Genomic DNA, 17,779 nt, shown 5'->3' on the forward strand with positions numbered 1-17,779 from the left:
AAACATTGGCAGTAGACTGGCCTTAGTGAAGCACTCAGGGACTTTAAATGTGGCACCGTCATGGGATGCCACCTTTCCAACAAGTCAGTTTGTCAAATTTCTGCACTGCTAGAGCTGCTCCGGTCAACTGTAAGTGCGGTTATTGTGAAGGGGAAACATACAGGAGCAACAACGGCTCAGCCGCGTAGTGGTAGGCCATACAAGCTCACAGAACGGGTCCGCTGAGTGCTAAACTACGTAGCGCGTTAAAAACATCTGTCCTCGGTTGCAACACTCACTACCGAGTTCCAAACTGCCTCTGGAAGCAACGTCAGCACAAAAACTGTTCGTCGGGAGTTTCATGAGATTGGATTCTGTGGCTGGGCAGCTGCTCACAAGCCTAAGATCATCATGCGCAATGCCAAGCGTCGGCTGGAGTGATGAATCATGCAAAACCATCTGGCAGTCTGACGGACGAATCTGGGTTTGGCTGATGCCAGGACAACGCTACCTGCCTGAATGCATAGTGCCAACTGTAAAGTTAGGTGGAGGAGGAATAATGGTTGGGGCTAGGCCCCTTAGTTCCAGTGAAGGGAAATCTTAACGCTACCGCATACAATGACATTGTGCTTCCAACTATGTGGCAACAGTTTGGGGTAGACACTTTCTTTCCTGTTTCAGCATGACAATGCCGCCGTGCACAAAGCGAGGTCCATACAGAAATGGTTTGTTGAGATCGGTGACGAAGAACTTGACTAGTCTGGATAGTGCCCTTACCTCAATGCCATCAAACACTGTTAGGATGAATTGGAACGCCGACTGTGAGCCAGGCCTGATCACCCAACATCAGTGCCCAACCTCACTAATGCTCGTGGCTGAATGGAAGCAATGTTCCAACATCTAGCAATGTTCCAACATCTAGTGGAAAGCCTTCCCAGAAGAGTGGAGGCTGTTATAATAGCAAAGGGGGATCAACTCCATCTTAATGCCCATGGTTTTAGAATGAGATGTTTGACGAGCAGGTGTCCACATACTTTTGGTCAAGAAGTGTATTTTAACAGATAGAGGCTGGAGAGGAGATGGGGCTTCAACCGTTCAGCAGAATTTACATGGAAAATATTATGCAAACTTCAGCCAACCAAAGAATTGCTGCTGAATGGTGACCACTAGTTAGAATCACAATGCTAACACTGTCATACAGTTATAAACATACTATAGAAAGCTTATATACTTCAAAACAATAAAAACATTGATGTTCAACATGGCAGCACGCACCTGATCTCATGCAAATATTCTAACTGATTTCAGAGCAATATAAATCCAATATTCACTGATCAGACAGGATCAGTCATAGACTGAGGGGGGGTGGGGGGGGGGGGGTGGACTAGTTAAAACAATAGCCTCCCTACCTAGACTAACCTATGGCTAAATTCATGGCCGAGTATGCAGTAGCGGAGGGGGAAGACCGGTTAAAAGAAGAGCCTACACCTATGGCTAATTCATGACAGGCTGAGTATGCAGTAGCGGAGGCGGTAGACCAGTTAAAAGAAGAGCCTATACCTATGGCTAATTCATGACAGGCTGAGTATGCAGTAGCGGAGGGGGTAGACCAGTTAAAAGAAGAGCCTATACCTATGGCTAATTCATGACAGGCTGAGTATGCAGTAGCGGAGGCGGTAGACCAGTTAAAAGAAGAGCCTATACCTATGGCTAATTCATGACAGGCTGAGTATGCAGTAGCGGAGGGGGTAGACCAGTTAAAAGAAGAGCCTATACCTATGGCTAATTCATGACAGGCTGAGTAATAGTGTTACCAAACAGTAAAGGCAGTCCTCATCAGCCACCTATCAGCCATCTGGTGGGTTCGTTCAGCAAACTGACAGGTGGTCAAAGCCTCTGAAATGAAATGACAAAGCCTTACAGGGTCTGTAGTGTCTGCAGGGAGGGTATATCAATTTCCTTCCGACCTCAGAGAGAAGACAGAGAGACCACCCTCTGATCTGCCAGTCCACTCCACTTCAAAGGACCTACCCCGCTTGCCTCCTCTCTCCCTCCCTCCCTCCATCCATCTATCCATGCTGATCCTGCCTTATTTCTTGTCCTCCGTTCACGCTGAGACAGACTGGACGACCTCATCATTAATCTGCCATGCTGCAAGTCTCCTGTCCCGGTACGGTCAGGGTAGCTGGCTAACAACAACGGGAGCAAAACTAGGGGTTCTCTGTCCTTGGGTAATAAAGTGCTTGTATCATTTCCACCAGTAGTTTGGAAAGCAGCGCTCACGAGCCAAAACGGGTCCTCGGACATTGTGTATGACGTCATCCATTTCAAATGATATGTTACGTCCTGCAAAAAATAAATCACTGCACAATTCATATGACAGGTAACAAATTTGTAAATGCTTAAGATCATTGTGGAACGATGCAACCCTGATGAGGGCAGCATATTGTAGCTGTACCAACGTTGGAACCTATAAAACGTATTGAATCAGAGCCATGAGAGTGAGCACAATGAGAGAGACTACATAAGAGACGGATACAGTCGTCTACTGTAGATTTACAAAGTGCTAAAGAATATATATTTACTGCCTCAGGATTGAGGCTATTCTCTGTAGTCAGTCTTGTTTTCTTTGTAGCGGTTTGTCTTTTCAGTTCATCCAGCGCCTCAGGTCTTACCGCATCCTTTGAGAATACAGTTACAGATGCTGTTGTGGGACCCTCCAGCAAAGAGCTGCAATGCAGCACAGAGGCAGAGTACACTCCTCTACCTCTGAGCAGGGCTATCTAATAGCTAGGGGCTACAAGAGGACTATTCCCTCCCCCACGCACCTTTTTCCTAACCCTCGCTCCCTCTTCACACCTACGCACCCACACACACAGTTAATACGGACTCAGTTTGCTGCAGTGCGGTGCGGTCAGGACAAGTCGAGGGTGCCTGTCTGACACACATCTAGTCACGCATGTTAGACTCCTCCAACAGCCAGCAGGACGTTTAATGCTCACAGAGGACATTGATTCCACATCACTAGAGATGCCGCTGTCTCAGACAACCCAGACATTCATTCATCCAAAACCCATACAGTCCTACCCTGTTCAATAATCTCACATATTATTCTAGGTTGCACTGTATATATACACACACTATAGTACCATGGATATTGACCTATACAGTCAATGTGCTGCATTCAGGTTCTGCCATAAATGCACTAACAAAAGGTAGGCAAAGGTGAAATTTAAAAGGGGCAATCAAAAGTTGCTACATCCATTTTTGGACTTATATGAATTATATGTACCCATTGATTCTTGAAGAATATAACCTATGAGCTTAGTTCAACTGTTGTACCCCATCAGAACCAGTAATAACCTTGTTTAATTCCAATGTTTGTATACAAAGTATATGTAAACAAACAATACATAGCCTGAAAACATGGTTAAGACTATAATTTTGATATCATGGAAGGTCAGCCCATTCATGCATAGCTCGGTTTATGAATCTGAGAGTGGTTCCATTTCTCCAGCCCCATCCCTCAGTTTTTAATCGAACAGGGGCAGGGAGAAATGTTTTATCGTTTCTACTGCTGATTGCCACTAAGACGTTTGCAGCAAATGCTGATATCCTTCAGTCATCAAACAACAAAGCTATGGTAAATCAAAAAATATATAATCCCTTGTCACTGACCTAGCATTCAACAACTTATCTTTGGGATCCTGATAATCCCATTCCCCGATAATAATAACAACAACAACCACCAACATTTTTTTTTTTACTGAGTTACAGTTCATAGAAGGAAATCAGTCAAATGAAATACATTTATTAGGCCCTAATCTATGGATTTCACATGACTGGGCAGAGGCGCAGGGGCCCACCCACTTGGGAGCCAGGCCCACCCACTTGAGAGCCAGGCCCACCCACTTGGCAGCCAGGCCCACCCACTTGGCAATCAGAATTAGTTTTTCCCAACAAAAGGACTTTATTACAGACAAACACTCAGTTTCATCTGCTGTCCGGGTGGCTGGTCACAGACGATTCCGCAGTTGAAGAAGCTGGATGTGGAGGTCCTGGGCTGGCGTGGTTACATGTGGTCTGCGGTTGTGAGGCCGGTTGGTGGTTCTGCCAAATTCTCTAAAACAATGTTGGAGGCGGTTTATGGTAGAGCAGTTAACATTCAATTATCTGCCAACAGTTCTGGTGAACATCCCTGCAGTCAGCATCCCAATCGCACGCTCCCTCAATACTGGAGACATCTGTAGCATTGTGTTGTGTGACAAATTTGCACATTTTAGAGTGGCCTTTTATTGTCCCCAGTCCGAGGGACACCTGTGTAATGATCATGCTGTTTAATCAGCTTCTTGATCTCCACACCTGTCAGGTGGATAGATTATCTTGGCAGAGGAGATGTGCACAAAATTTGAGAGAAATACGCTTTTTGTGCATCTGGATAATCTCTTACTTCAGCTCATGATACATGGGACAAATGTTTTTTGTGTTCAGTATACATTTAAGAGAAGTAGGCTAAATGGAACCAATTCACCCTTCCAAGGATCTGGGCCATTGTGAGGTGTCATCTAGTCAAAAAGTAGTGCACTACCCTATATTAAAAGAGAATAGGGTGCAATTTCAGACGCACCCATAGCTAGAGCTCATCAGGTACAGGACTCAGCCCACGGTCGTATTCAGCACCCATAGCTAGAGCTCATCAGGTGCAGGACTCAGCCCACGGTCGTATTCAGCACCCATAGCTAGAGCTCATCAGGTACAGGACTCAGCCCACGGTCGTATTCAGCACCCATAGCTAGAGCTCATCAGGTGCAGGACTCAGCCCACGGTCGTATTCAGCACCCATAGCTAGAGCTCATCAGGTGCAGGACTCAGCCCATGGTCGTATTCAGCACCCATAGCTAGACCTCATTAGGTGCAGGACTCAGCCCATGGTCGTATTCAGCACCCATAGCTAGACCTCATCAGGTGCAGGACTCAGCCCATGGTCGTATTCAGCACCCATAGCTACAGCTCATCAGGTGCAGGACTCAGCCCATGGTCGTATTCAGCACCCATAGCTAGAGCTCATCAGGTGCAGGACTCAGCCCATGGTCGCATTCAGTACCCATAGCTAGACCTCATCAGGTGCAGGACTCAGCCCATGGTCGTATTCAGCACCCATAGCTAGACCTCATTAGGTGCAGGACTCAGCCCATGGTCGTATTCAGCACCCATAGCTAGACCTCATCAGGTGCAGGACTCAGCCCATGGTCGTATTCAGCACCCATAGCTAGAGCTCATCAGGTGCAGGACTCAGCCCATGGTCGTATTCAGCACCCATAGCTAGAGCTCATCAGGTGCAGGACTCAGCCCATGGTCGTATTCAGCACCCATAGCTAGAGCTCATCAGGTGCATTACTCAGCCCATGGTCGTATTCAGTAGTGCACGCCATAGAAAAGCGTAGCAAAACATTTTGAAATGAGAATGAGTGTTTCTTAAGTTCAGGTTAGTAGTCCCACCCAGTTTGTCCATTTGGTTCTTAATGAATACGACCCGGGCCATGTGTGACAGCTTTGTGTAAGGGCTTGGACTGACCCTAAACCCTCCACAGACAGACACTCTCTGGTGTGAAGATGCTTCCTCTCCCACAAAAACATCTGCAGCATCTTCCAAATGACACCCTATATAGTACAACAGTACTTTTTACCAGGGCTCATAGGGTTCTGGTGAAAAGCAGTGCACTTTATAGGGAATAGGGTGCCAATTGGGAAGCAGCCTAAGACATCTGTCGGGTCTCATTGGATCTGGAGCTCAGCCTAACATGCACATTAACACAAGCAGCTGAGTAAGCAGAGAATAGATCTTTCTGATTCCTGTAATTCCTTGTTGGGATGCCTGTGACCACCTCCCCTCCCAATCCAAGGAATCTATATCAGGCTTACCCCTGCACATTACACTTCCAGGAAGTAGTCAATGATCTGTACTGACAGAACTGTATGCCACTGTGTAACCTAGTGTATATACATATGTCATGTGATTCCATTCATTGTTTTCATAGTTGTGCACACACAGCTGTAAAGCCTAACAACTTAATGAGATGATGAAGCATGTGATAGAGGTCAGAGACTCTGCCTCACATTCTAGCCCACGTTGTCCACAGTCCACCTTATGAACAGACCCCTTGGAGAGATTGAAAACAATAGCCTGGTTCCTATGTGAATGTCAGAGGCTCTTACTGCATACAGCAAACAAATGCAGTTCCCCCAGGAAAAAAAAGAAGTTATTTTACTTAACTTTTAAGGCAGCAATATCCATTGTTGATGGTTGGCTGAGCATAGGCCTACTCAACAATTTAGTTGCCAATTACTAGATGCGTTGTATTGCAGAGAAACCTCGTGTGGAGACACTGAAAACTGACTTAAAGGTGTAGCTAATGCATCTTAGGCTCTATCATCGTTAAAGACATAACGTGTTATTGAAGTGATACAACGGTATGACTGTCGTAGCACAAGGAAACCATCAAGATGTCTACCTAAAAACTTCAACCATGGCTAAAATCCTAGTTAAAGCAGTGCTTTGTACAGCATACTACATACCGCCTCTCAAACCTTGTAGCAAGGACTACTTCTGAAAGTGTCGACCTAGCGAGCTACATGACTAAAACGGCTCCTCATGACACAGCTCTTCTGTGTTCATAAACCACAACATATATTTCCCCTGATGAATACAATACACACACACACCCTGATAATTGCTGAGAAATGACTTTCCTACTCTCTCTCCAGCTTTCGCGCTCCACTCATTCTCTAATAAAATCTTACCGTCAAGGGACTTTTGAAGTGTATTAAATTCAAAACCTAATGGGGCTCTGCCTCTGTTTACCTAGTCAGCTCTGAACTGACTTAATGGGGCTCTGCCTCTGTTTACCTAGTCAGCTCTGAACTGACTTAATGGGGCTCTGCCTCTGTTTACCTAGTCAGCTCTGAACTGACTTAATGGTGCTCTGCCTACCTTGTCAGTTCTGTAAAGATAGCTCACACATGGCCTCCACGCATATGCTTCACATTTTCCAAAAATGACTTAAAAATATTTTTAATTTAACTAGGCAAGTCAGTTAACAACACATTTTTATTTACAATGACGGCCTACGTCGGCCAAACCTGGACGACGCTGGGCCAATTGTGGCGGGGCCTACAGGACACCTAGCGGTTAGAGTGTTGGGCCAGTAACCGAAAGGTTGCTCGATCGAATCCCAAGCTGACAAGGAAAATAAATAAATAGCTCTGCCACTGAACAAGGCAGTTGACCCACTGTTCCTAGGCCGTCACTATAAATAAGAATTTGTTATTAACTGACTTGCCTAGTTAAATAAGTGTATATTTACACACACACACACACACACACACAGTGGGGCAAAAAAGTATTTAGTCAGCCACCAATTGAAGTGTTGAAGTGTACCTATGATGAAAATTACAGGCCTCTCATCTTTTTAAGTGGGAGAACTTGCACTTAAAAAGATGAGGCCTGTAATTTATCATAGGTACACTTCAACTATGACAGACAAAATAAGAAAAAAAAATCCAGAAAATCACATTGTAGGATTTTTAATGAATTTATTTGCAAATTATGGTGGAAAATAAGTATTTGGTCACCTACAAACAAGCTTTGTAGGTGAAGATTTCTGGCTCTCACAGACCTGTAACTTCTTCTTTAAGAGGCTCCTCTGTCCTTAGCTGTATTAATGGCACCTGTTTGAACTGGTTATCAGTATAAAAGACACCTGTCCACAACCTCAAACAGTCACACTCCAAACTCCACTATGGCCAAGACCAAAGAGCTGTCAAAGGACACCAGAAACAAAATTGTAGACCTGCACCAGGCTGGGAAGACTGAATCTGCAATAGGTAAGCAGCTTGGTTTGAAGAAATCAACTGTGGGAGCAATTATTAGGAAATGGAAGACATACAAGACCACTGATAATTTCCCTCGATCTGGGGCTCCACGCAAGATCTCATCCCGTGGGGTCAAAATCCCAGAACCACACGGGGGGGACCTAGTGAATGACCTGCAGAGAGCTGGGACCAAAGTAACAAAGCCTACCATCAGTAACACACTACGCCGCCAGGGACTCGAATCCTGCAGTGCCAGACGTGTCCCCCTGCTTAAGCCAGTACATGTCCAGGCCTGTCTGAAGTTTGCTAGAGAGCATTTGGATGATCCAGAAGAAGATTGGGAGAATGTCATATGGTCAGATGAAACCAAAATATAACTTTTTGGTAAAAACTCAACTCGTCATGTTTGGAGAACAAAGAATGCTGAGTTGCATCCAAAGAACACCATACCTACTGTGATGCATGGGGGTCAAACATCATGCTTTGGGGCTGTTTTTCTGCAAAGGGACCAGGACGACTGATCCGTGTAAAGGAAAGAATGAATGGGGCCATGTATCGTGAGATTTTGCAACGAAGGAGTGGCTTCGTAAGAAGCATTTCAAGGTCCTGGAGTGGCCTAGCCAGTCTCCAGAGCTCAACCCCATAGAACATCTTTGGAGGGAGTTGAAAGTCTGTGTTGCCCAGCAACAGCCCCAAAACATCACTGCTCTAGAGGGGATATGCATGGAGGAATAGGCCAAAATACCACCAACAGTGTGTGAAAATCTTGTGAAGACTTACAGAAAACGTTTGACCTCTGTTATTGCCAACAAAGGGTATATAAAAGTATTGAGAAACTTTTGTTATTGACCAAATACTTGTTTTCCACCATCATTTTTCAAATAAATTCATTAAATCCTACAATGTGATTGTCTGGATTTTTTTTTAAAATTTTGTCTGTCATAGTTGAAGTGTACCTATGATGAAAATTACAGACCTTTCATCTTTTTAAGTGGGAGAACTTGCACAATTGGTGGCTGACTAAATATTTTTTTTGCCCCACTGTGTGTGCATACGTACATAAAATGTATATATAAATAATGTGCTGCCCTATGGGACTCCAAATCACAGTCGGTTGTGATACAGCCTGGATTTGAACCAGGGTGTCTGTAGTGATGCCTCTAGCACTGAGATGCAGTGCCTTAGACCGCCGCGCCACTAAGGAGCCCAGTGGGGCAAAAGAGAAACCAACAACATTGCATTGAAGTTGAATGAACAAGTATCAAAATGACAAGATGTGGGAAGGTGAACGAGATGAAGTACTACGCCTGGACATTAAAACCATTTACTGAACTACTGCTCTTCAATAACACACATTTCTGTAGATTTCCCCATATTTTAGGTTTAGTTGTTGGATGTGTAACAGGTGTTCTCTGGGTCACTCACCCAGCTGGGTAGGCCACGAGTCCAGAGCGAGGGTCACAAGCCAAAGCGCGGTTCCCAAATGCTGTGATCCCTAGCACCTTCTCCAGTGTCACCTGCAAAATAAACATCACTTCAACAATACAATAAATGGTCAACACATGACATTACTCACAAATAAACACCATAGAAGACATTTCATAGCATACGTTAAATCATGAATACACATAAGCTAAAGGCCAAGGGTTTGTGTCAGTGTGTGTGTGCATGCATGTGTGTATATATAGTTTAAACCCTTAATAGAAAGGAGGATCACGAATGGTATTCTACTGTATCTTCCCAGATGAGAAGTGACATACCAGACTGAGCTTCGTTATTCTTAATTGAAGGGACTACGAAGAAACTCTTACAAATACAGAAACAAGACAGACCAGTATCTGCTATGTAGGCCAATGCATTGCACAAATACCTTTTCACAGAGTAAACAAATATGCATTGGTCAACAACTTGGGTTATAACGTCCCTATAAGCATAGTTGAAGAGAAAAGCAGCATGTCAGCAGCCCAACTTATGAGCTAATAACATTTGAAATGTTTTGCAAAAACGAAGCCGTCACACTGCACTGACATGTTCTCTGGGTTTCAGCAGTTTGTTAACCAGCAACGACATTTCACAGCAGGAATCAGCCAGTCAGATAAGATTTAAGTCAAGTTCAAGCTCATTGATATTCCTCTCTCTTTCTACTTACCATCTTCACAGCCTCTCAGAGATAGCCTATACGTCCCTTGTGATTGTATCCCTCCAGGCCTGCTCTTCCTCATCACCCCACAACAAGCCAGAACAGCCAAGGGCACTGACTGAATAATAAAACACCTGGATACGAGCTAGAATAGACTAGCTACTGAATCCCAACTGTAGTGTGGTAGATCACCTCTCCTGGGCTTCAACTGTCGAGTGGTAGATCACCTCTCCTCGACTTCAACTGTAGATCACCTCTCCTCGACTTCAACTGTAGATCACCTCTCCTCGACTTCAACTGTAGATCACCTCTCCTCGACTTCAACTGTAGAGTGGTAGATCCCCCCCCCCCCCCCAGTCATCACATGACTGTATTCAGTTACTGTGCCTCCCAGTGTGATTGTGTGTGGGGCACTTTCCACCTCCTGTACAGCTGCCTGTTTTTGCTTTCGTCACAAACCGTTGATTCTCTACACCTCACTCTCTACGCCTACCTTGCCGGGTTGTTGGGTTCAAGTTGAAATGTGGCCATGGCAGCAATCAACAGCGGCCAGCAGTGTTGCCAGCAAGGTGACAAATAAGTAGCTTGACTATAGGCTAATTCAGTTGATGTGATGAATTTATAAATGTATATAATAAATGAATGACCACTAGCCTATAGCTCATAAGACATCGGCTAGATCATTGGGACGTTGCATAAAAACAGAGGTTGAAGCTTCCAGACAGGAAAAGGAAAATAAGTGGAAGTTGGGCTATTGCTCCATAAATAGAGTTTAGAACAATGTGCTTTCTGTTGTTTGTTACCAGAGTTCTACGTCAAAGGAATAATTGACTACGTCAACATTTTTAAAAAGGGACTTTAATGAGCCCAGTATACCTCCTCCTTGTAAACAAAGCATAGGAGGAAGTTTTCAGCAGAAAGTTGAAAAAGAGCATGGAGTACTGAGTCCACTGCAGTGTACTTCTTCTCATTAAAGTGCAGTTGCATCCATGTTTCCAGTAGGCTTCCTGATAATACATAGCCTAATCTTATGGGCTCTGGTCAAATGAAGTGCACTATAAAATGTGTCATTTGGGACCCATCCACTAAAGTTACTATAGGCTACGATCCATGAGGTTGACGGGCTCAAGGTAGCAGGTAGGCGTCCCGTACAGTAATATTCTAGAACGGTACTCACAGCCTAAGAAACAATGTTAGACCCAGGATAATAAGAAAACCCACTCCTCCTTAAATCTCTCAAACATGTATTCCTTTGTCTGACTCCCTACTCCAGAGAGTGTTTCACACTAGGTTAGTAGGCTGTCTGCATAAGCTTGCCATCACATCTTAGCCTACACCCTAAGAAAACAAAGGCAGATTGACATCAAATGAATTAAGCTCACTTAAATAATAAAACCACAGCAAGACTAATAATTACTCACATCATTACCTATCATCAAGCAAAACAAACAATGGGAAGAAGTCATTTCCATATAGCACCCCCCCCCCAAAAAAAACTAAGACAACCTGATGTAGTATGTTGGTTAAACTAAGGTTGTGAAGATACAGTATAGCCTATATGTAGGCTATGTAGTTGATTCTCTCATACCTGATTCTCAGCTTTCTCCCTGCTGTGTTACATAATGTCAGGCTAGTAGAGTAGTGGTAGGTTAGAGTTTACATCTGGTTTGTCTCTGATGTAAGTGTGCCACGGAGCGCTCCTACAAACACCTCTTCAAATCCACGAGGAGAAACAGCCGTGGACGCTTAATGAAACAATGGGACTAACAGAATGACAGAATGTGGACCTTTTAAAAATAGGACACTCATCTTGCCTGAGTAACCTTTCAATGTTTAAACAAATATCTATATTTATCTGTAAATAATAGTCACAAATTCTAACATGTCGCTACTGTACTAAAAGAGAGAAGGGCGGGAATTGGAAAGGCGATGTTAAAAAGTGGGCCTATACTCTGCATGCACACACAAAGACAGAGCCTACAATCTCGGCGTTTATTCACAAATGGGAGATTCTGCAGCAATGTTCAAAGACATCTACGAATGACAGTCCAGCATGGCTCGGGGCCTGTTACGGCTTTATAGCCTACGCTTCACAGGGAGCGAGGAGTATTAAGTAGCCTAAGTATGACTGTTCTAGTCACTGCCATGTCTCTTGAGACTTTGTAGTACACTAACTACAGCCACTGACACTCCTGGGTGGAACAGGAAGGTACAGTACTGTCGGTGTCCTGCTACAGCCGTAAACACAGACTGGAATGCACCAGCAGAGTGTACTTCATGGAAGAGGGGGGAATTACTACACATGAAAGATTGTCATATTGACAACATTCTTGGACATATCGTCATCAACGTACAGAATTATTGTCATCTATAAGAACCAATGTTATTGTTATCTGAATTGATTGTACTGCAGGTCTATTCTTCATAGCTTTTTAGGGGGTTCAGTCAACACACATGGGGAGGGGGGAGAGAGAGAGAAAATGCAGGTAGCTTGTAGCCTACATGGGAATTGGAACGAACCCAGCTGTCTGTCTGTCTGGTCACATGCCACTTTCTCACGTCAACACCGAGGAAGTGAACAGACTTCTTTAAAATCGACTTATAGTAAGGTTGTGAATAGCATATAAATCACTGTAAAAATTAGTACAGTAATTGTTTTACTACAAGTATAAGAATTTACTTAAAGTGTGTGAGACATGTCATGAAGATATGGAGTTGACCGCAGGACTAGGCTAGGAGGGACACGTTTATGTAAACTATGATGAGCAACCTCCATGGTGTTGCTGTTGCAAGGGAAAATAAGCCCGCATGCAATGTCCAAGAACATGTTTTTGTTTAATGGTCAGTGATACACTTCCCCAAATATGTGATGTACATGGAATCTATATGAGGATCCAGTAAATAAATATGAATGTCCCTCCAATGATTGTGTGCATTGTCAATATTTGACGTATTATTCCAGAACACCGGTGCAAGTTGCAACACAATACATCATTCTTCCCATTAGAAAGCACTGGACTGTGCATTTAATTTTACTGCTAGATCAATGCTGTTTCAATTATATACAAATGACTGTGATATTGCCTGGTAGGTCGCTCGCAGTGTTAGATAGCAAATCTATAAGCTGGTTATAATGGTCTTCTGTCAATGTTCAAAATATGAAAATGTACAGGGATGAGTGTCCATGCCAGATACATACCTTGTTAGTGAGATTTTCTTTGTTGTTCAGAGCTTTATTCCTTCTCAATTTTATAGATGGCGAGCGAAGCAGATTTTTGATCCGACTCTTTATTGTGGAACCCTCCACCGTCATCTTGAAAAATAAATTCTGACTGATCTCTTTAATCGGTTGATACAATTAGTACATGCAAATATGGAAACCGGTGGTGAAATACAGACACAATCATTTCTACTTTAAATCAAATATACAGGAATATGCGGTCATGCTTCCTACAGGTTCAATGAGCTGGTTCTGTCAGCATGTGTGCAGTTCTCGTTGATTTCATGCCCTGCTCTGCCTAGAAAGCTTTTTCGCATTATCTGTTCTTCTTGGATCGCATTCTGATCCACGGAGAGGGATCTCTCTCTGCATTTGGAAAAAATGGTAAACGTTCTCAGATTGTCAACAGGATTAGCTACTTCGACGTTCGGGTCACGGAAGACAGTCACGTCTCCGCTCCTCTTGTCATTGCCTCCTCCTCAACGAGAACTCGCTAATGATTGGCAAACTGGATCTGTGGCACAACACCAGTTGGTTAGCCAGCTAGCCAAGCTTTCAGCCATAGAATTAGGAATTAGAATACGGTTCTCTATGGTCCCAGCTGTCTCTTGCGTCCCCATATGGGCAAAAAAGATACTAACGTTTGCTTAAAACACTCAATAAGAATATGCCCAGTGCTATTGCCTACGAGCATGTCATTTGACAATGTTAACAAACTAGCATTGTATCTAACAATAGTTAGCTAGCTAGATATTTAGCCGTGCTTATAGGGGCTAAGGTTAGCACAGGCGCCTTGGGCACTAGCTACCTTGCCATTGCTATACATTTTTTCCTGGTTCTGCAATGCATTGTTTAATGATCACACATTGCAACATATCTAGCTTTCTTTTTATATCGTTCCCTTTCGTTAAGACGATTTTCTAAATCACGACTGTCAGGGCAGACCTCCTTGTCTCGCTTAGTTGCAAGTATCAACATTTACAGTCGTTAGTTTTGATTACACTGGACAAGCAATCTGACCCAGATCTCACCTTAACTGGTCAAGTCATTGTCGCCATCTAGTGGTGGTTGAAAGCGGCTGGGACATCTCATGTGGAGCTCCCGACTGGGCCTGTCTGCCACCTTGTTTTGTGTCTCCTAACTCGAATGCAACATTTGAATGAAAAGTCGGCGAATGGCGACTTTTAGCTATTGAAAATGTAAACAGCGAATTATAGTTGGCTTGAAAAATATATAATTTTCGAACCTTTCACACAGAGCAAGGTTCAGTACTCGGATGGAGCAGAGAGTCCACTGTAGAGACGATTTGAGGCCGGTTACCAGTCTACAGATTTTTCCAAAGATAGAGCAGTAAGAGGCTATGGTATAATGGGGGGAATGACGGTTGCAGCGCAGTTGCGTGTTGAGCTGCAGTCCTCAAAAGGTGACTAATGGTAGGGAAAGGTCTACGAACCGATGCGCTGTTTCTTTGCAGTCCTCAAAAGGGGACTAATGGCAGGGAAAGGTCTTCGATGGCTGATGTGCTGTTCCTTTGCCATGACTAGCTGTAGGAGTCTTTTCAGTTACTTAATCAACTGATAAATTGAATCAAATGTGTCAAATCAAACAAATACTAAGTCAAGTAATCTGTCAAATCTCATAATGCCTTCGGGAAGTATTCAGACCCCTTTACTTTCTTTTTCCACATTGTTACGTTACAACCTTACTCAATCTACACACAATACCCCATAATGACAAAGCAAAAATAGGCTTTTAGAAATGTTTGCTAATTTATATATATATAAAAAAAAAAAGGAAATATCACATTTACTTAAGTATTCATACCCTTTACTCAGTACTTTGTTGAAGCACCTTTGGCAGCAATTACAGCATCGAGTCTTCTTGGGTATGAGGCTGCAAGCTTGGCACACCTGTATTCAGGGAGTTTCTGCAGATTCTCTCAAGCTCTGTCAGGTTGGATGGGGAGCTTTGTGCACAGCTATTTTCAGGTCTTTCCAGAGATGTTCGATCGGGTTCAAGTCTGAGGTCTGGCTGGGCCGCTCAAGGACATTTAGAGACTTGTCCCAAAACCACTCCTGCATTGGCTGTGTGCTTAGGGTCCTGAATGCTCTGGAGCAGGTTTTCATCAAGGATCTCTCTGTACTTTGCTTCTGTCCTGTCTTGGCGCTCTATGGACAATTCCTTCGACCTCATGGCTTGGTTTTTGCTCTGACATGCACTGTCAACTGTGGGACCTTTTATAGACAGGTGTGTCTTTCTAAATCATGTCCAATCAATTGAATTTACCACAGGTGGACTCCAATCAAGTTGTAGAAACATAAAGGATGATCAATGTAAACAGGATGCACCCGAGCTCAATTTCGAGTCTCATAGTAAAGGGGCTGAATACTTATGTAAATTCGGTATCAGTTTTTTATTTTCAATACATTCGCAAACATTTCTAAAAACCTGTTTTCGCTTTGTCATTATGGGGAATTGTGTGTAGATTGCTGAGGATTTTATTAATTTAATTCATTTTAGAATAAGGCTGTAACGTAACAAAATGATGAAAAAGTAACGAGGTCTGAATACTTTCAAAAGGCACTGTATGTACAGTGGGGTTTGAAATGATTAGATCTCTTGATAAAGATGAGCAAAATAATACATTTTATACTAATACAGTTGCTCAGAGAAATAGATTGTTTAAAGTTTTAAAAAAAATTAGACAAAATCTATTTTGTCTGAACAATTAGTATAAAATATACATTTTCCTTTTTTGAGCATACAATATATACTGAACAAAAATGAAAGCAACATGCAATAATTTAAAATATTCTGCTGAGTTACAGCTCATACAAGGAAATAAGTACATTCTTAATCTATGGATTTCAAATGACTGAGAATACAGGTATGATTCTGTTGGTCACAGATATACTTTAAAAAATATATATTTTTTAAGGTATCAGAAAACCGTTCAGTATCTGGTGTGACCACCATTTGCCTCATGCAGCGTGACACATCTCCTTCACATAGAGTAGATCTGGCTTTTGATTGTGGCCTGTGGTTGTCCCACTCCTCTTCAGTGGCTGTGTGAAGTTGCTGGATATTGGCGGGAACTGGAACACACTGTCGTGCATGTCGATACAGAGCATCCCAAACATGCTCAACGGGTGACATGTCTGGTGTGTTTGTAGGCAAAGGAAGAAATCGGACATTTTCATCTTCCAGTAATTGTGTACAGATCCTTGAGACATGGGGCCGTGCATTATAATGTTGAAAGATGAAGTGATGTTGGAAGATGAATTGCACTAGAATGAGCCCCAGGACCTCGTGACGGTAGCTCTGTGCATTCAAATTGTCATCGATAAAATGTAATTGTGTTCGTTGTCCGTAGCGTATGCCTGACCATACCATAACCCCACCACCACGGGGCACTCTGTTCACAACGTTGACATCAGCAAACCGCTCGCCCACATGACACCATACTTCGGATGTGAGGCCGGTTGGACATACTGCCAAATTCTCTAAAACAACATTTGAGGCAGTTTATGGTAGAGAAATTAACATTTCATTCTCTGGCAACTGCTCTGGTGCACATTCCCGCAGTCAGTATGCCAAATAAACTCTCCTCACATTTTAGAGGGGCCTTTCATTGTCCCCAGAACATGGTGCACTTGTGTAATGATCATGCTGTTAAATCATCTTCTTGATATGCCACACCTGTCAGATGGATGGACTATCTTGGCAAAGGAGAAATGCTCACTAACCGGGACGCAAACTAATTTCTGCGCATTTGAGAGAAATAAGCTTTTTGTGCGTAGGGACATTTCTGGGATCTTTTATTTCAGCTCATGAAACACGGGACCAACACTTTCCTTTATCAAGGAATCCAATAATTCCAGACCCAATTGTATAATAAAATGTCAATACACAGGAAAATACACTCCAGTATAGTCTAATATTCTAATTTATGATATGAAATCACATTTCCGATACGAATAAAACATTTTAAAAAATGCTTTTCTGTAACAAGCTAAATGTTTTATAAACGACTTTGAGCAAACTTCTAAAAAATAGAACTGAAGTGAGGAGGAGATAGTTCTGATCGACACTTACCCTTGGAGAAGGGTGTATTTAAAAAAAAAACTGTTTATCACACTACGGCATCATGTCACACCTGAAGAAATTACCATGCCTACATCCCAAATGGCAGGGCCTTGGTCAAGAGTTGCCATTTGGGACACACCTATTGCTATAAATTATAATTCACAGGGGAAATTAGACGTTTTCCGGTAACGGATAAGGTCATTCGTTTTCCATTAGATCCCAGGGGACGATTGGGAAATGTCAGATCTCTCTCTGTCCTTTAAAAAGGGCAAATGAAACAAGGAAAGAGTACTTAGCATTTTAACAATCAGTTACCAATTACCCATGCATGTTCTTTCACAATATTCCTGTAAAAAAATAATAATAATCAAGAATGTCCAATGTCGGATGTACAGTTACAGTAAGTCACTTAATCTTTACAGTAATATTATATTTAAAGTCAGAAAGTAACTGCATCAGAAATGTAAATCTGGCAAGCTAGG

The 17,779-nt window shown here is 42.9% G+C and overlaps 1 protein-coding gene across 8 annotated transcripts in view; it reads right to left on the reverse strand.

The window, feature by feature from the left end:
* LOC110505800 (mitogen-activated protein kinase-binding protein 1) overlaps nucleotides 1-14,216 on the reverse strand; it is a 64,295-nt gene extending 50,079 nt beyond the window's left edge. For 4 of the 8 annotated variants that reach the window (XM_090221143.1, XM_090221142.1, XM_090221140.1 and 1 more), the window contains exons 1-2: nucleotides 13,191-14,216; nucleotides 9,277-9,368 (exon numbers count right to left, since the gene is read on the reverse strand). In XM_090221143.1, coding sequence (XP_090077269.1) covers nucleotides 9,277-9,368; nucleotides 13,191-13,304 — 206 coding nt within the window. In that variant the 5' untranslated portion in view covers nucleotides 13,305-14,216. The remainder of the gene's footprint in view (nucleotides 1-9,276; nucleotides 9,369-13,190) is intronic. The other 4 variants (XM_090221139.1, XM_021585250.3, XM_021585249.3 and 1 more) reach the window with 1 other exon arrangement.
* Between the last annotated feature and the right edge of the window lie 3,563 nt (nucleotides 14,217-17,779).

The sequence above is a fragment of the Oncorhynchus mykiss genome, chromosome 25 (assembly GCF_057628025.1).
Source record: "Oncorhynchus mykiss isolate SJ-2025 chromosome 25, ASM5762802v1, whole genome shotgun sequence".
Classification (NCBI taxonomy): domain Eukaryota; kingdom Metazoa; phylum Chordata; class Actinopteri; order Salmoniformes; family Salmonidae; genus Oncorhynchus; species Oncorhynchus mykiss.